The 20,485-nt window shown below is 45.2% G+C and overlaps 1 protein-coding gene across 2 annotated transcripts in view; it reads left to right on the plus strand.

Annotated features, from left to right (window-relative positions):
* Window positions 1-20,485, plus strand: part of SH3RF1 (SH3 domain containing ring finger 1) — a 211,547-nt gene that overhangs the window by 143,314 nt on the left and 47,748 nt on the right. For both annotated transcript variants that reach the window (XM_075347241.1, XM_075347249.1), the window contains exons 4-5: window positions 1,341-1,436; window positions 15,481-15,777. In XM_075347241.1, coding sequence (XP_075203356.1) covers window positions 1,341-1,436; window positions 15,481-15,777 — 393 coding nt within the window. The remainder of the gene's footprint in view (window positions 1-1,340; window positions 1,437-15,480; window positions 15,778-20,485) is intronic.

Here is a 20,485-nt window from a genome sequence, read left to right on the forward strand (position 1 = left end):
GAATATTATCGCTACGGCAGCTTCACATACACTCGCCTGCCGTGCGACGTCGCTCTGGCCGGCAACCGCCTCCTTATTAAGGGGGCGGGTCGTGCGGTTTCACTGTGATGTCACACGGCAGGCGGCCAATAGGAGCGGAGGGGCGGAGATGAGCGGAATGGGAGCAGCGGGGACGCAGGTAGGAGATGTTCCTCGCTCCTGCGACTTCACACATAGCGATGTGTGCTGCCGCTGGAGCGAGGAACAACATCGGACCAGCATCAACGTAATTATGGAATTCGCCGACGCTACACCGATGATACGATTACGACGCTTTTGCGCTCGTTAATCGTATCATCTAGGATTTACACACTACGATGTCGAGAGCGACGCCGGAAGTGCGTCACTTTCGACATGACCCCATCGACATCGCACCTGCGATGTCGTAGTGTGCAAAATACCGGGGTACTTTGCACACTACGACATCGCAGGTGCGATGTCGGTGGGGTCATGTCGAAAGTGACGCACTTCCGGCGTCGCTCTCGACATCGTAGTGTGTAAATCCTAGATGATACGATTAACGAGCGCAAAAGCGTCGTAATCGTATTATCGGTGTAGCGTCGGCGAAAACCATAATTACCTTGCTGCAACGGTCCGATGTTGTTCCTCGTTCCTGCGGCAGCACACATCGCTGTGTGTGAAGTCGCAGGAGCGAGGAACATCTCCTACCTCCTTCACCGCGGCTCCTATCGGCTATGCGGAAGGAAGGAGGTGGGCGGAATGTTTACGTCCCGCTCATCTCCGCCCCTCCGCTTCTATTGGCCGCCTGCCGTGTGATGTCGCTTTGATGCCGCACGGCCCGCCCCCTTAATAAGGAGGCGGGTCGCCGGCCAGAGCGACGTTGCAGGGCAAGGTGAGTGCATGTGAAGCTGGCGTAGCGATAATTTTCGCTATGCCAGCTATCACCACATATCGCAGCTGCGACAGGGGCGGGGACTATCGCACTCAGCATCGCAGCATCGGCTTGCAATGTCGTAGTGTGCAAAGTACCCCTTAGTCATTCTCTAGGTTTAACCAAGGAACCACATATTTTCCTTCCTAAGAAAGATTTGTAAGCAGATTTGCTCTTTCCGCACTTTTTGGCGGAAGGAGATTTTCAATGTTTGAACATTCGTGGATTCCCAACTTGTAGGAAACCTAAGACCATTGGATCTGCAGAATCCACGACTGGAGCACATGTGAACCTCATTATAGGTGTATGTATTACCGATACCTCACACGTCCACCGCTGTATGGCTCCCGGGTGAGCCCTTATGGATTGTTGTGACAAATGCTGAGATCATTTTTATGTCTCTCTACAGGATGACATTCTCACGGTGATCCGCAGAGTAGATGAGAACTGGGCAGAAGGAATGCTGGGGGACAAAATCGGAATATTCCCAATTTCCTACGTGGAAGTAAGTAATACACCCGGGATAATAGACAAATGAGCTGGTTTCTAGGAATGTCATGAGCCCTGCTTCACATAACCCCAGATCAGGACCATTTATGTCTTTCTATGTACATAGATCTTCCAGGCCGATTAGTTTTGACTCCATTAATAAAGCACATGTGGTGTCTTGTCTGCATCAGTCATAGAATATGCTGAAGTCATTACTAGTTCACGGTTACCACAATTATCGTAGAGAATGAATTCCTCCACATTGTCATCGGGAAGGTATGTTAGCACAGGCTTGCTTTGTTTTTTCAGGTCTGTAAGAGCGCACTTTACTGTGGCTGCTGCATGGAGACATATTTTCCTCATAAGTCACCATACTGGCAGGTTTCAGGAGAAGCACAGATGATTCTGTGGTATTTCTGCTACGTCCATGTACACATCCGCACCACAAAATATCCTACTTGGCTTGAATATTTCCAAAATTAGTCATGGTGTGGGGAAAATAAGGACAATTTGTAGATTATTAACCCCCAAACCTCCCGCACATGACACCATGTATTTTTTATTTTAACATGTTCTCTATCTTGATTTTTATGTTCTATGTTGTCTGAGTAGTAATAACTAAAAATCCTGTATATAACATGGAGAGACAATGGGCCTCATTTATCAAAACTGGTTGTGGTGGGCAATAAAGCCAATCAGCTTTCAATGAGTAAACCACTCTGGTAAAATGAAAGCTGTACTGTAATTGGTTGCTATGGGCAACAAAGACAGTTTTGGCAAATGAGAAGTTCTGTCAGACAGGCCTCTTCAACTGCTTAACAACCTTTATTGAATATTTTCATTGCATGAGGTATATTGAGCGCACTCAGGAGCTGAGCCTGCTTCATATGTGGCATATACTAGCTGTTACATAGTCGGCATCTGCCTGTAGCAGCAGCAAGCAGAGCATGCTCTGTTCACTGCTGTTTACATTTACATGCCTCTGTCAGTCACTGATAGTGTACCGCCCCGTACTCGGCGGCAACCGAGCGTCTCGGATCCGGACTCGCCGGGTGGTGGCTCGAGCGTCTCAGGCCCCGGGGGCCCCATGGTCCACTTCGATATGAAAGGGGGGGCTGGCGCTTTAGGGGGACGTAGGTGTACGGCTGGAGCCGTGTTTGAGTTCGTGACGCCACCCATGAGTTGTGGTGAAGGTGGACACCACCGCTGCGTTTACTGGGCACCCGGGGGAGATGTTGCGCAACAAGATGTTAACCCCTCTGTGGGCAGGGATGATGGCCCCGGGACCCGTTGGGTGTTGTGTGGTTGGGAGGTGCAGGGAGGTGCGCGGCCGGAGGGCACTGTTGTACTCACGATTAGTAACACACACAAGTCTCTGGTAAGCCAAGTTGATGGTGGTCGGTGCCCGCAGCTGGTTGCGTCGGGTCCCCCACCCGGTTGGTGGTCTCTGCCTTTTTCCTGCACCATGTTGTGTATCTGTGGCCTTGTGAATGTCGGGAGAGCTCTTTTGCCCGCAGACGCTGGCCCGTGGGATCTCTCTGCTTGTGCGGTGGCTTTCTATCTCCCTCGTTGGGCTGTTGTCTTCAGTCGGGACTTTGGGGGGGAAAGGACCTATAGTCCAGACCGCAATCAGTTAATTAACTCGGTCCAGTGGCTTCTGGACCTCGTTTCAGGGTCTGAGTACCCTCTTTTGTGCTCCGGTTTCCGAGTCGGTTCCCCGGGTCGGTACCGGCGGGTCACTACCCTGTCCCGGTCCACCACGGTTCCACTGAGCCATCTTCCTGGCTCCTGCAGGCTGAGGCCACCGCTTGCCTCCTAGCCAAAGGTGCCCGGGCTCCAACCCTGGCACCTGTCAGATTTCGGCAGACCTGGGCACAGGCCTGATTCCACTCACTACACCTCCTAAACTAGAAACTGACGTTTTTCCCGCCTCAAGCTCTCTGAACTCTTTGGTGGGCGTGGCCAACCGCTTGGCTCCGCCCCCTGGTGTGAACATTAAGCCCTGAGAGGGGTGACTAGGGTTTTACTGGTTGGCTGGTGACACCTTATTAGGGGACAGGTGTTGTGCGGGGCGCTATCTGTGACTACCTGGCTAGTGCAGGGCGTCACGATAGCAGCACTTCCATGGCGCAATTTCCTGTGCACTTGTTCAGTTCTGTTACCATGTGGCATTATCACAGCAAGCACATGGATTGCAATGTGACAATAGCAGCTGGGGGCCTTCTTAAAACCACCATGGCTGCCATTTTAGTCTTATGAATCTCAGGCATAGGCTGGGTAGCTTCATAGAAGAGCCACAATTACACTACGTGTTGCCACACACTAGTAGTGCAGTATATGGTATAAGTGATCAAATAAGGGACTAAAAAATAAAGCAAAACTTAAATAAAAAATATACCGTATATGCCGGCGTATAAGACGACTGGGCGTATAAGACGACCCCCAACTTCTGCCCTAAAAATATAGAATTTGGGATATACTCACTGTATAAGACTACCCCGCTCCCAAATGAAAAAAAGTCTGCTTTGATTGCAACATGTTAATTTTAATTCCGCGAGAGCCGTACAATATGTTTTTAAAGGGCCATTGACAGATCAATCGCTCCAATGTTCACTTAGTACAGCAAGGAATGCTCCTCCCTGCTGTATAAAGCCACAACTGGACTGAAACAATGGTACTACACTCTGCTACAAACAGACACACACAACTCTGCTACAAACAGACAAACACACACAACTCTGCTACAAACAGACAAACACACACAACTCTGCTACATACAGACAAACACACACACACAACTCTGCTACATACAGACAAACACATACAACTCTGCTACATACAGACAAACACATACAACTCTGCTACATACAGACAAACACATACAACTCTGCTACATACAGACAAACACATACAACTCTGCTACATACAGACAAACACACACAACTCTGCTACATACAGACAAACACATACAACTCTGCTACATACAGACAAATACACAGAACTCTGCTGCTCTGTGGGGCCTGCACCCGCGGCTCAACGGGTACAGCACCCGCGGCATCGGCGGGGGGGGGGATTGGCAGGGCATACATCTGGGGGGTTAGAAGCAGCTCACCGGGGCCCATAATGGGGAGGCGGGGAGGGCATTTACCCGATTAGGTCACGGTGGAGAGGGGGCCCACACAGCGCCGGACAGAAGCTCGCCTCCTTCATCTGTGGGACTGAGAAGGCGGTAGCTCCGCCCACAGATGAAATTCAAAACAGGATGTCTGCGCGCCTTAAAGTGACGGCGCCGCAGATTGCTGCCGAGGACTGCGGTCCCCGGAACTCGGCCGGGGGCAGCAGAACTATAAAGGCGAGTGGGCCCCGGCCAAGGGACAGGAGAACTGACGAGGCCGAGTGGGCCCCCCCGGCTCTCCAGGGCCCCGGCATTTGCCCATAGACAGGTAGGAGCCCTGTCTGCGAGCCAGATACGGCCATCAAAAGAGCCATATCTGGCTCGCGAGCCATAGGTTCCCGACCCCTGCTGTATGATATATACCGTATTTTTCGCTTTATAAGACGCACCTGATTATAAGACGCACCCCCAAATTTGGTGAAGGAAAAGAGAATTTTTTTTTTTTTAATGTTAAATGGGGTCCATCTTATAATGCCAGTGTCCCTCTAACAAATCATATAGGGTATATGTCCCTCATAGCCCCCCATCCTAAAATTAGCCCCCTTAATCTGGATATGGCCCCCTTATATTGAATATAGCCCCCTTGTGATGGCACACGTTCCCCTGTGCTGCCTATGGTCCCCTATGGATTGCACACGTTCCCGTGTTAGATAACGCCCCCATGCTGCTGCCCATGGCCCCTATAGATCGCACAAGTCCCCCTGTGTTAGATATCGCCCCCATAGTGCTGCCCATGGCTCCTATATAGATCGCACAAGTCCCCCTGTGTTATATATCGCCCCCATAGTGCTGCCCATGGTCCCTATAGATCGCACAAGTCCCCCTGTGTTAGATATCGCCCCCATAGTGCTGCCCATGGCCCCTATATAGATCGCACAAGTCCCCCTGTGTTAGATATCTCCCCCATAGTGCTGCCCATGGTCCCTATAGATCGCACAAGTCCCCCTGTGTTAGATATCGCCCCCATAGTGCTGCCCATGGCCCCTATATAGATCGCACAAGTCCCCCTGTGTCAGATATCGCCCCCATAGTGCTGCCCATGGCCCCTATAGATCGCACAAGTCCCCCTGTGTCAGATATGGCCCCTAGGCTGCTGCCCATAGTAAAATAAAACCCTCTTTCCTTACCTCCTCCAGCACTGAGCTCCCTCCTGTCTGGCTCCGTGCTTCTGTTCTTCCACTTCCTGGTTCTCAGTGCGGTCATGTGATCGGCACAGCAGCCTGAGCTCTCTGCCTGCCTGATCACAGTGGAAGCAGGGACACGGGGAGAAACGCTGCAGGGGTAAGTAAAGCTTTTTTATTTTAGAATGAGCAGCAGCCTGGGGGCCAAATCTAACACAGGGGTGGGCATGTGCGATCACAGGGGGACGCAGGCTCATATAATATGCACCGCTGCCCCAGCCCCTCACTGCGTGCGATTTCAGCACCATTGGAGATGGACAGCGGCTGTGCATATTATATGAGCGGGTGCAGGAGATCAAAGGCTGCAGCCCGCAGCGTTCCCCTGTGCTCCAGAGCTGCTGCCCCCACCTCCCCTGGACGCTGCAATGTACATATATATATATACACCCCCCCCCCCCGTATATCCGGCGTATAAGACGACCCCCCACTGTAGCCATTATTTTAAGGGGGTAAAAAGTCGTCTTATACGCCAGTATATACGGTATATATTTTTTATATATATATATATATATATATATATATATATATATACCGTATTCTTCAGACTATAAGACACACCGGACCATAAGACGCACCCTTGTTTTAGAGAAGGACAATAGGAAAATAAAATTTTAAGCAAAAAATGTGGTCATGACACACTGTTATGGGGCGAGGATCTGCTACTGACACTATTATGGGGGTAATGTCCCCAAATTCTCTACTAAGGTGCCTCATCCTGGTAATGATCCTCCTGCCTTGTGTGTGTGTGTGTGTGTGTGTGTATATATATATATATATATATGTCCCTCATCCTGGTATATCCCCATCTTGCTATATACTGTCATCCTGGTATGTGCTCTCATCCTGCTATATACCCCCATCCTGCTATATGCCATCATCCTGCTATATGCCATCATCCTGCTCATATACTCCCATCCTGCTTTTATTCCATCATCCTGCTCATATGCCATCATCCTGCTATAGGCCATCATCCTTCTCATATACCCCCATCCTGCTCATATACCTCCATCCTGCTCATATACCTCCATCCTGCTCATATACCCTCATCATGCTCATATACCCCCATCCTGCTATATGCCATCATCCTTCTCATATACCCCCATCCTGCTCATATACCTCCATCCTGCTCATATACCTCCATGCTGCTCATATACCCTCATCATGCTCATATACCCCCATCCTGCTATAGGCCATCATCCTTCTCATATACCCCCATCCTGCTCATATACCTCCATCCTGCTCATATACCTCCATCCTGCTCATATACCCTCATCATGCTCATATACCCCCATCCTGCTATATGCCATCATCCTGCTATATGCCATCATCCTGCTCATATAGCCTCATCATGCTCATATACTCCCATCCTGCTATATGCCATCATCCTGCTCATATACCCTCATCATGCTCATATACCCCCATCCTGCTATATGCCATCATCCTGCTATATGCCTTCATCCTGCTATATGCCTTCATCCTGCTATACGCCTTCATCCTGCTATATGCCATCATCCTGCTCATATTCCTTCATCCTGCTCATATTCCTCCATCCTGCTATATGTCCTACATCCTTGGCACACAAAAAAAATAATAATAAAGGTTTACACTCACCTTTCCTTGCTCCACGCAGCATTGCTCCTCCTCCGTCCTCCTGTCTGTGCCGGCGCGGCTGTGTGGACGTGTGCGCACAGCGATGACGTCATCGCTGTGAGCACCGCTAGTCTCCACACAGCGCGGCCGGCAGACAAGAGAAGATTGCGATGCTGCAGAGGAACGGGGAGTGTACTGATTCACTGCACCCTGCGCTGATGATGATGTGCGGGGGCAGTGAATACAGCTGCACATGATCAATCCAGGCTGTAGTTGCCAGGGGTGATCACGGCTGGCTGTTTAATATGCGTGCATCCCCCGCCCATCACCCCGCCCACCTGTCAGCGCCGGCTTCAGCGCTGAAAGATGTTGGGCGGGAGGATGGGCGTGCATATGTAATGAGCGGGCCCACGTGGTCACGGCAGGTGCTACTATAGCCTGCTCATGCCCCCGATGACCCTCATTCCCCGCAGCCCTACATTCAGACTATAAGACGCACCCCCCACTTTCCCCCAACATTTTGGGGGGAAAAAAGTGCGTCTTATAGTCCGAAAAATACGGTATATATATATATATAAAATAAGTTTACATCATTCCTGTTTTCCCCATTCAAAGATAAAGAAAAAAAAACATTTTTTGTATTATCACGTCTGAAAAAGTCCACTCTATCTAAATCTAAAATTATTTAAGCCGTATATTAAATGTTTAGAAGAAAATAAAGTAAAAAAACAAACTTGCAGTTTTCGGTCACTGCATTCGCAAAAAATAAAAATATAAAAAGTTGTATGTAAGCCAAAATGATATTAATAAAAACTACAGCTCGATGTGTGAAAAGCCAGGCCCTCTCGCAGCTCTATGAAACGAAAAATAAAAAAGTTACAGGTCTCGGAAAATAGCAACACAAACAGCATATTTATTTATTTATTTTTTTCAACGAACTTTTTTTAACCACTAAAATAATTTTATGATTTATTCATACTGACCTGGAGAATCATATTGCCATTTTTCCTGCACAATAAATAAAGTTAAAACAATCCCCCCAATAAAGAATACATTTTGCCCCATTTGGAATTTGTTTCCTGTTTTTCAGTACAATGTATGTTAAAATGGATGCTGACGACACAATGAAGATACACGGATGACACACGGATGAGACATTGATGGCACACTGAAGATACACGGATGACACACGGATGAGACATTGATGGCACACTGAAGATACACGGATGACACACGGATGAGACATTGATGGCACACTGAAGATACACGGATGACACACGGATGACACACGGATGAGACATTGATGGCACATTGAAGACACGGATGACACACGGATGAGACATTGATGGCACATTGAAGACACACGGATGACACACAGATGAGACATTGATGGCACACTGACGACACAGACGACACATTGATGGTACATGGATGACACATGGGTGACAATGACGACACATAGATTACACACTGAAGACACACGGATGACACACTAATGACACACTGATGACACACTAATGTCACACGTATGGCACACTTATGAGACCAGTACCGTTTTTACACCTACGTTTTTGTACGCATGTGTGAAGGGGGCCTAAGAGAGCAAGGCGAGAAAGCTGGAGGCCGAATGATTGGCCGAACCTTTATTTGGCAGACAGCTTTCTAAAGTGTATGGTGGGCTTTAATCGGCAGAGAATAAGCTCCAAAAGGTGGAACTGTTTATAGTCACCTACAGATGCACTAACAAAGGGATAAAGGATATGAGCATCAGTTCAATGTATTAAGTATAAGTGAAGCACTCACCCGGACCCGGGACCTGACAATGAGTTAACTACAATAAAATGGCTGGCTATGATCACCGTCCGTTTAGACATCTGGATCTTGCTTATTAAATTCATACAGGACCAGTCCTTGCTCTCTAGCAGGTTGCACATATGGAGTGAGTGTAATTCCTCTAAGCAGAGCTTTTCCACCTTTATTTAATGCTTTGCGAGCCAAAATAAACCAAAAGCATTATTACTTGTATTAGGAAAGTAATTGCCCCAATAAAACTTTTTTTTTTCAAGAGAAAGAGGGGGTGAAGCAAGCGGTACTGGGCTGAACATGAAACCTGCAAAACCCTGGCAAGTCCTCACTGTCCAGTCCATTGTCGGTGACGGTCCCTCGGCTGGGAGGTGATTAGCTCAGTGGTTGTAGCTTTGGTCGCTTTATTTCATTTCTTCTCCTGCTGAGAGCAGATGTTCGTGTCATTGTTAGTGCGAGACTTCGATAAGACAGCGCTATGAATAGAAGAGAAAATACATTTATTTATAACTGTCTTCCAGAACCAAAGTGAAAACTGATATTTCTCATCCGCAATCGTTATATCGACACCACTACTTTTACTTTCATCAGAAACTTGGATCTTTTCACGACAAACAGGAGATGCTATTAATTTAGTCCAATAGGTTAACATCGCAAACAATACACCCTAGTGACAAGTTATCCTTGTTGACAGATCTGTTGACAGATTCCCTTTTAAAGGTAAGATTTCATGTAAAAAAGTGCTTTGAACCTGAAGATATGGGGTTAATCTGCAGGTTAATAGCATTCTGACACTGTACCGCCGCCGCACTAAGAGCCGGCCTTGCGGGAGGAAATTAACTTTGTATCTCCCGGCAGCTTTGGGCTTTCGGTTATAGAGGTACAGTTTGAGCCACTGCTCAATGAATCCGTACACAGCAGGCTGTCAGTCAGTGCTGGGGCATAGTTACAGCTGCCGCTCCATATGCACTGTGCAGTGACTGAAGCCACGCCCCATGACTGAAAGTCCGAGGCTGCTGGGAAGAAAATAGATAATCTGCTCCTAACAGCGAGGCAATCACTGCAGTGGCTACACAACATCAGAATGCTATTAACCTGCAAATTATCCCGATAATTGCAGGTTAATAGTATTTTTTTACATGAAAAGGTTCCCTTTAAAAAGGAATCTGTCACTAAGTTTTGGCTACCATATCTATGACCCTGTTTCTAGCGATGTGTTTCTTAAAGGCTGTAATTTTGATAAAATAACTGTTTTATCTGCTGCAGATCTGGCAGTGCTCAGAATGCTGAACCCTGTATAACCCTGTCCACACCACTGATTGCCAGCTTTATTTATCCATAGGCAGAAAGCTGCCAATCAATGATTGAGGCGGGGTTGAACCACCAGACAACAGGTTTATTAGGCCTCTAGGGATAATATCCTGCTGATAAAATAGTTATTTTATCAAAACTAGAGCAAGGAACCCAGTATGTGACACTTCGCTGAAATCAGGGTCTCTGCCACTACATTATGCTGCTCTTATGTTAGTTGGCAAAATCTTGGTGTAAGATTGCCTATAACACCAAACTGGATAGTCTTTGTGCCTTTTCAGTTGAATATTGTTTTAGAGCCAAAGCAACATTTTTTATTATCTGATGTCAGTTTCCAACTTGTAAAACCAATTGCAGCCCCGATTCATCATAGTTATTTCTTCGATTTTCTGGAGTAATTTTTCCTTTATTAGTAGCTTCAGTATTTGTGTCTTATTCTCTTCTACTGTATTTCCCCAAAAATAAGCCCTACTCCGAAACTAAACCATAGCAGGAATTTTCAGCCTTTTCGGCATGAAGCTTAAATATAAGCCCTACCCCGAAAATAAGCTCTAGTAAGGGTTCAATAATAAAGTGTTCATGCAGCTAAAAAAGTTAAAGAATACTGCAGGACACTTTATTAAAAAAATGGATCCCACATGAATCATCCATATAGCGTCTGATTTTTAAAGACACGTTACAATTCTTAACATAAAAAACTATATTTAGGGGTACTTTGCGCGTTGCGAAATCGCTACTGCGATCTCGTCAGGGTCAAATAGAAAGTGACGCACATCCGGCGCCGGTAACGACATCGCAACGTGTAAAGCCTAGAAGCACCGATGAGCGATCGCTAAAGCATCGAAAATCGGTGATCTGTGTAGTGTCGGTCATTTCCATAATTTCGCTGCAGCGACAGGTACGATGTTGTTCCTTGTTCCTGCGGCAGCACACATCGCTGTGTATGAAGCCGCAGGAGCGAGGAACATCTCCTTACCTGCGTCCCGCCTGCAATGAGGAAGGAAGGAGATGGGCGGGATGTTTATATCCCGCTCATCTCCACCCCTCCGCTTCTATTGGCCGCCTACCGTGTGACGTCGCTGTAACGCCGCACAACCCGCCCCCTTAGGAAGGAGGCGGGTCGCCGGCAAGAGCGACGTCGCAGGGCAGGTAAGTGCGTGTGATGCTGCCGTAGCGATAATGTTCGCTACAGCAGATCGCATGTGCGACGGGGGCGGGGGACTATCGCGCTCGGCATCGCTACAATCGGCTTGCGATGTCGCAGCGTGCAAAGTACCCCTTAGTCTTATAAAAAGCTTTAATTGCTGATGTATACAAGCTAATACCATACGGATGACAGTTTGTCTGGATGAAAATCAGATAATTTTTTTTTTATACCGTCGTAATATCGTAATCTGCAGAGAAGCTACAACTGTCCGATAACCCTTCTTAGATACCTAGGATTATCTGGAAACAACCCTCTGCCGTGGCACACATTGCCGGTACTGACACTTCTCGCGGCTGAATTATCTGTTTCACCATAGTCATCTAGCGGGATGACATTTGCTTGTTTGTCCTAATGAATTTACAGCATCACACGTAGTGTACATGGTTATTTTATTCATTCCTGGATTAAGTCGTTCCAGTTTATACTTCATAGTACGGCTCTCTTTTTCTGACCGCTAAATAACCCTAGGCATCCTAATATTGTAACATGCATGCGTGGCTAATTAACTAGATAAGGGGACATATGGTTGTGTTTTGTAGCCATCTTTCCGCCTGCCTCCAGACCTGGATCCTGTATCTGAGCAGTCCCAGGAGCACACCAATACTCGTCTGTGCCCAGGAATCAGCACGAAGATCTCTTCTTGTCTAATATTTTTATGAGATAAACAAATATCTTAATTAAAAGGAAAAACAAGCCTAGAGGAAATGTGACAAAACTCAGGGGGAGCCGCGCTCACTTTCCCTAATTGATCTCCCTCTTCTTCAGACTGATCTATTAAATGAGCTACAGAGAGATGCGTTACTGTCAAAAGCATCTTTACTTTTTATTTACAAGACAGGTTCCATTACTAAGATTTCATATTGTGTTTCATCAGAAAAACAATACATTAACTTTTTCCTTTCCTATACCAATAGTTTCTTTTTTATTTTGTATCATCTGAGAAAGACAACATACTGGTTGTCGAAACGCGTTGTAGCTCATAATGAAGGGTTGGCTAATTTTTTAAAAAATCCTTTGGTCTATTCTTCCTTTATAGCGCTCCATCAGACCGGCTTTTTTGTTTCCTTCTTCTTTTTTATTTTAAGGACATTATCCATTGCTTTTATCTTTAGGTCACTAATGTCTGATCAGCCAGGGTCTGACACCCAGCACCCCTGCTGTCGGTAGAGAGGGATCGGTCAGTTAGAATTCCACACTTAATACTTTTCTTTTCTTCCCTCAACATATTAAAAGCACATGAATGCTCGACCAAGAGCTCATGTGTATGGGGAATTCAGGAGAGATGGCCATCTGATGAATGAATGTGTGGCCTTAAGTTAACTCATGTGTAGGGTCAGCTTTGCTAAGGTTTAAGGCCATGGTTTAAGGCCCTGTGCGCACTAGACGTTTTTGCTGCGTTTTTTACCGCGTTTTTGTGCAGAAAACGCTGTGACATTGCTTCCCCAGCAATGTCTATGGGTTTTCAGAAGTGCTGTCCGCACACAGCGTTTTTTTGTAGCTGTGTTTTTGTGGTGACCACAAAAACGCAGCATGTCAATTATTTCTGCGTTTTTCACAGCGTTTTTCACTCATTGAATGCATTGCACAAAAACGCAGCCAAAAACACAGTAAAAATGCACTCACGGTAAAAACGCACATAAAATGCATCGTGAAAAAAACACCTAGTGCGTACATAGCCTAAAGGTGGCCATTAGACATGGTGCAAATTGGTTCTCTTTGACCCATGAGCCCTAAGTTACCTGATTGTTTTTCATTTGATTAACCGGAATGATGCAATGTCATGGCACAACAATGAAGTCACCCTAAGCTGGTTAATTAATAGATAGCCCGGATGCCATCAGGTAGGAGGCGATTCTCAGGGCTCCCGTCCAGTTGGTACAGATTACTGACATGGTGGATTCACCATGTCCTGGGAATTGATGCATACCAACTCTGTTGACCATACATCTTATATAATAAGCTTTCTGCTTGCCCAACGACATTCAAGTACGCTTTATTGTGAACAAGCCTCTCATTTCAATAATCAGTCAAAACAGTCGTTTGTCAGGTGAAATCATCGTTTGGTTTTTACAAAAAAATAAAGGTTCAGTAGCACATCATCCTGTATAAGCAAGATCTTAGGCTAGGGACCCACTTTGCGTTTCCACCTGCATTTCAGCTGCTTTTTAGGTCCGTTTTGAACTGCAGCGTTTTCATGCCAAAATGCATGCGTTTTGATTTTCCAGCAAAGTCTATGGAAAATGGGGATGCAAAGTCTATGGAAAATGGGGATTTCCTGTCCGCGCTTTGCGTTTCCAAACGCAGCATTTAATTTGCATTTTGGGCAAAAACTCTGCGTTCAAAGAAGCAGCATGTCAATTGTTTTTGCCATTTGGGCTGCGTTTTTCTAACATTGAAGTCAATGAGAAGTTGTAAAAAGCAAGAAACCTCAAAATTCCAGCATTTTACATGCTTTTTAGCTGCAGAAAGAATGCATGTTGGACTACATAAATGCATGCTTTTCTGACATCAAAATAATGGAATGATATGTCCCTTTACACACCCACACATTGTCCGACAACTAAATTAATGAAAATTATTAATTGATTGCTATTTTAGCCATAAATAGTATAAAACCGCTATAATTATATGAAATATAACTATTTTCGTTATGATTTCAATATTTATATATGTGTTCCTTTTTTTCCCCATTTTTTCATTGTGTTTGACTGTTTAAACTTTATGTAGCAGTGTCTAAATGTTCAAAACGCATCTGTTTAAACGCAATGAAAAAAGCGCTACAAACGCGGCTAAAACTCAGTAAAAACGCACACGTATTTACCGCGATTCTGTGCTCAAAAGCAACTTTGGCAAAAGCAATTTCTGCCAGAGGATGCGTTTAGAACTGCAAATAGGACCACGCAAAGTGCGCACATAGCCTAAAGGCCCTGTCACACACAGAGATAAATCTGCGGCAGATCTGTGGTTGCAGTGAAATTGTGGACAATCAGTGCCAGGTTTGTGGCTGTGTACAAATGGAACAATATGTCCATGATTTTACTGCAACCACAGATCTGCCAAAGATTTATCTCTGTATGTGACGGTACCTTTACTCTTACCATTGTGCAACACTGCATATGGACACACCTTTGGGAATGGTAGAACCCATAAACAACACAATGCTGAGTTCTAAGAAAATATGCTCCACAATTCATAAAGAATACAAGTATTTAACAAAACAGATGTGTGAGGAGAGCCGACCATTCCTCTATAAGCCGTATACTTTGTAATAACTTTTAAAAATATCCAAAAAACATCTATTTATACCATTGACTCATATAATGTATTTACTAAAGTAGTGCTGATCCCCTTATTTCACAGGTTTTGTAAATTCACAGAGCGCTGCTCCGTCCGTTTCACCAGACGTGTCCATCAGTGACCTCTGTTGAATGACCATGCCCACCGCATTGTGCGGATGCTACTTTCACATACGAAGTGTCACTGTGCAGGGGCAGCGCTTTTGCAATGAAAAGATTAGTGGTACTGTGGTAAATATACTGTATGATTAACTGGAATAAATGTAGGGAAAAGTTATTAAAAAGTGCTCAATTTTGTTAAATGGACAATGTTGACCACATCATCAACTCGTGAATGAGAACCTCCTGACGTAATGCTGCATTGTGGCCAGGGTACGGCTACATGTGTGACTCCAGGCTTAGACTTTACTAGTCTAACAGTGTAGTCACTTATATTTGTATCTGCTCATTTTCCAATATATATATTTCCTCTAACTGTAAATCATATCTGTTTTCAGTTTAATTCAGCAGCTAAGCAACTCATAGAGGTAGACAAGCCCTCGGGAGTGGACTCTGGGGAAGGAACTTCTGGGACAGCACATAGCAGCTCTTCCCAAAAGCACACGGATACCAAGAAGAACACCAAAAAACGTCACTCCTTTACCTCCCTCACAATGTCTAACAAGTCATCGCAGTCTGTTCAGAACCGCCATTCCATGGAGATCAGTCCTCCTGTGCTCATCAGCTCCAGCAACCCCACAGCTGCTGCCAGAATAAGCGAGCTCTCCGGTCTGTCTTGCAGTGCTCCTTCTCAGGTGAGGAAAGCTCCACCTAGTAAATGACACATCTTCCTGCAGATGTAATGTGCCGTATGTCTCTAAATAACATTCCTTTGTCTTACTGAGCTTTAGTTCTGCAGTAGATAGTCCTCTCCTCATCCTCACTTTATGGTCATACATGGATACTAATGAAGGCTGAAAACATTGACCGTAGTTCAGTGCCACCTTGTGCGCTTTTGGTGGCTGTTTCGTATATTTGATTGTGCTGTTACTGTGTTTGTTTACTATAGATTAGCTGAGTATCCCATAAAGTTATCAAAGGGGTTTTCTGAAATGTCCAAATAGGGACTTTACCAGATGTAAACAAGTTAAAAATTGTAAAAAAAAATAGTACTTGCCATTTTTTCATTGCCAAGCCGATTCTGCGGGGCTCCCGTACTTTCAGTATCCTGCAAAATCAACAGTTCCTGGAATGTAAACGCAAGTACATCGCTTCACTCAATCTCCTACAAGAGTGGTGATAAGAGTACAGAGGGGAAGTCAGCATGCTCATTCCCTGATGCTAAACTGACCCCTTCCTGGACTACACGTTACTAGTGATCTCCTGAATATTGGGGAATTACCAACAGCTCATGTGATGGGTATAGATGAAGAACAAAAACATTAAATAAACAGTCATTTGACAAGTGCCCATATCTAGAAATAAAGCCACTATTTTAAAGGGAATCTGTTAGCAGGGTTTTGCTACCACATCTGAGAGTTGCATGATGTAGGCAGAGATCCTGAATCCAATGATGTATCACTTAGATTACTGGCTGCAGCCGTTCTGACATAATCAGAATTTTTAGATTTAGCCATGTAGCAATACGGAGAGAGCTGTCCCTGCTCACACACACAGGCCTTCTATAGAGTTTGTACATTAAGGCTGGGGCCACACGAGCACTACTGCGAGTGCATCGCATGACACTCGGCTCCCGCTCATGCCACAGTGATGCAATCCTGCATCGGAGCACAGCCGCAGAGGAGGGGGCGAGCACTGTGGAGGAGAGGGAGGGACTAATATCCCTATCTCCTCTATTGTCAGCTGATTCGTATATCGCACTGCACTCTGCTGTAATGCGAGTGCAATGCAATGTTTTTCTCACACCCATAGACTTGTATGGATGCAAGCGAAAAAAATCGGATTCCACTCGCAGCATGCTGCGATTGTGTTCTCGGTCTGATTAGAGCTAAGAAACAAAATCACTCATGAGAGCGACCCCATAGAGTAACATTGGTCCAAGTGGAATGCAATTTTTTATCACATTCCACGCGCTCTGTTTTACTTGCCGTGTGTCCTTAATTTAACAGTGAGGTGTCAATCAGGGAAGGGGGTGTGCCAGACTGCCATACATGTGACATTGTAGTCTGGGCAATGAGAACTCCTGGTATGTCCTGCTGTTAAACAGACTTCGCAAATAAACAACAGATTAGACCTTGACAAGACAGACATCCCTGAATTCTATGTTTTAACCCTTGTAGCATGCTGTCTTTCAGATTACATATCAAAAACCTGCTGACAGAATCCCTTTAATAGTTTGCTAATCGCAGAGTCAGGATTTCTCATTTTCTCCAACCAATGGCATAAGAAAATCTTGCCTTGTAAAATCTCTTTCACCAATATTCAGATGTTCTTGAGATCCACCATCTTCCCCCAATAACTATACTCCTCAGCCATTTTCCCCAATGATCGTTCTGTAGAAATGGCCTATACTAGTTTGTTGTAATGGGATCATATTCTGGAAATGAATTGGAGGCCACACTACTACATGCTTCCCCAATTGCTTCCTTCTCTACTTTATTGTCTTCAGTTTTTGTGTTCTTTCTTCAGGCAGGACAACTATGGAGAACTGATTACTTGCAGACATTGGCTGATACAAAGCATCCAGTGCTGTGTAATTACTTTAGGAAAGGCTTTAGAATCTGTAGCATTTACTGAGGAGCGATGTTTGGACCTGGCTGTAAGGAACAGCGGTTGGGAGCTCTATTATTTTCTTGTAGTGTTTGCAGATTTTTGGGTGTCTACATGACCAGAACCACACTTCTATTTTTTGTTTACCTATGCATCTATTTCATATACTTTTTAAATTTCTAATAGTGTGATGTTGATTTTGATGATTAAAGGGGTTACCTGCATTGGGCTATCTCTTTTGGTATGAGATTTCTCAACTGGTGATATGGTCACATGGTACCCAATCAGCTGTGATCTGTATGGGAATTTGGCAATAAACATTCAGTCCTCCGGCAGCGCCACCGCATGGAAAATAAAGCATTACATAGTGTGCATTGAAGAATAGTGTCATGCTAGGTACGGGGAAGTAACAAGCGAACAACAAAAGGGAAGGGAAACCCTGTGTCTAGGGAAGGGGAAGATGGTGACCCCCTGACCAAACCTACTGCTGGTCCCTGGGGTCCCTCACTACCCTAGATAGGTTCCCCATCTATGTGCTGTGCTGGATACCTGACCCTAGGTATCCCTAGTGCTGGGCATTAACTAGGGAATGGATGGGATGAGCTCTTTGTGAACCCCACTAAGCACTATAGAAGACACAAGGAGGACACACAGGGGGAAAATCATGAACTACTTATCTACAGATGATTCAGATAGAAGTTCAGCAAAGTTTTCAGCAACAATACCACAGAGGAGTACAAGCCACATGCTTGTAACCAGGGCTTGAAAAAACTAAATAATAGCACCAGCACCAGTCCAAGGAAGGAAGGGGTATTTAAGCAACAAGAGAATACTGATGATCAGTGGCTAGGTGAAAGGCGAGCTCTTGCTAGGTCCAAAAGGGGAAGAGATGAAATCCCAACAGGAAAGCTACCTATTTCAATGCAAAGTCAGGGAGCATTTTGCGCAGCCAAATGCTGCAACCTTCTGTGGCCAGAAACTACATGCCTGTCTGTCACCCGTGACAAATAGACTATCCATGCTAGATCCCCCAAAATAAGAGGAATGCAATGTAGATACCGTTCGTTGAGACATATAAAGATCTTAAACTCAAAAAAAGCTTATTTGAAGATCTGTTGAGGCTTTGGAGAGGTTTCTCTACCAGTCTATGTACCAGGCTGTAGTAGTTGACATTTATTGTGCTCCATGGTAGAAATATAATTGCAGAAAAGTTTATATTAAAACTAAAAGAAAAATTAAAAGGAGAAAAAAAAGACAAGTAATAATTGTATTGAACGAGAAAACATGCAATTCCTTTCTGTGAGGGGATTACTACGTATGAGTCTGGGCTTGTCTCCGTGGCTCGTCCATTAGGCTAGCTTATGGCTGGATGGGAATTTATTATCCTGTAGTGCGCCCAGCGTATGAGGACATGGAAAACTGACTCACACAGTGATAAACGGCCTGTGCGAGGAATTGTTTTCAAGGTTTATACCTGAGAGCAATCTGGTGTAATTGCAATGTTCACATATTTAGCTTTGTGACAGCGTATATATATTTTTATAGGCGCAGCAGGTAACTACAGGGGCATGGTGTGAACGCCAGGGGAAACCATAAAGAGACATTTACAGAAAATTACTGTTTACTTTAATTTTTACTAAACCTTGAAGATTATGAAAATAATGTGGTCTAGTTGTATAAAACTAGATTATAAAGAAATACTTGCAATTTTCATAAAAGTAAACCAAGTTGTTTCTTAAAGGGTGTTTGTCGGAAAAACCCATTTACTTTAGGACATTTTCCAACAGGTAACAAATTTGATGTTGAATTAATCCTTAAATAATGATTAAGGAGGTATAGCTTTATCCAATCCGTGCCTATTAACTTTCTATATTTCAATGCATACACTATATATTGGATATTTTGGGGAATTGGAATTACCTTACATTCAGCGATATTAACCCCTTAAAGGGAATCTATCAGCAGGTTTTTTTTTGTTAGCGGAAGCCAGCATGCTGTAAAGGCCGCTTTACACGCTACGATATCGCTCAATCTCGTTGAGGTCACGGAATTTGTGACGCACATCCGGCCGTTTTCGCGATGTCGTTGCGTGTGACACCTATGAGCGATTTTGAATCGTCGCAAAAACGTTCAAAATAGCTAATCGGTGACATGCCCCCCTATTCCCAATTATCGTTTTTGCTGCGTGTACTATGTAGTTCGTCGTTCCTGCGGCAGCACACATCGCTGTGTTTGACACCGCAGGAACGACGAACATCTCCTTACCTGCGGCCGCCGGCAATGCGGAAGGAAGGAGGTGGGCAGGATGTTACGTCCCACTCATCTCCTCCCCTCCGCTTCCATTGGGCGGCCGCTTAGTGACGTCGCTGTGACGCCGAACTAACCACCCCCTTAGAAAGGAGGCGGTTCGCCGGTCACAGCAACATCGCTAATCAGGTAAGTAGTGTGACAGGTCTGAGCAATGTTGTACGCCACGGGCAGCGATTTGCTCGTGTCGCACAACCAATGGGGGCGGGTACGCACATTAGTGATATCGGTAGCGGCCTTAAGGGTTAAGACAGAGAGGTCAGGGATGCCTGTGTTGTCACTGTCCAATCTTTTGTTTATTTGCTATGTTTGTTTTAGCAGCAGGATCCTTATCATAGCTGTGGCTAGCTGGCATGTGCCATGTTTTCTGCCACACCCCCTCCCCTGATTGACAACTCACAGTCAATCTACAGTCTCTGTAGAGAGCCTGGTGTGGGCAGGGATAGCACTGCTACTTGACTGAATCTAAGAATACACATTGTTTCA

The sequence above is a fragment of the Anomaloglossus baeobatrachus genome, chromosome 1, assembly GCF_048569485.1.
Source record: "Anomaloglossus baeobatrachus isolate aAnoBae1 chromosome 1, aAnoBae1.hap1, whole genome shotgun sequence".
In the NCBI taxonomy this organism is placed as follows: Eukaryota; Metazoa; Chordata; class Amphibia; order Anura; family Aromobatidae; genus Anomaloglossus; species Anomaloglossus baeobatrachus.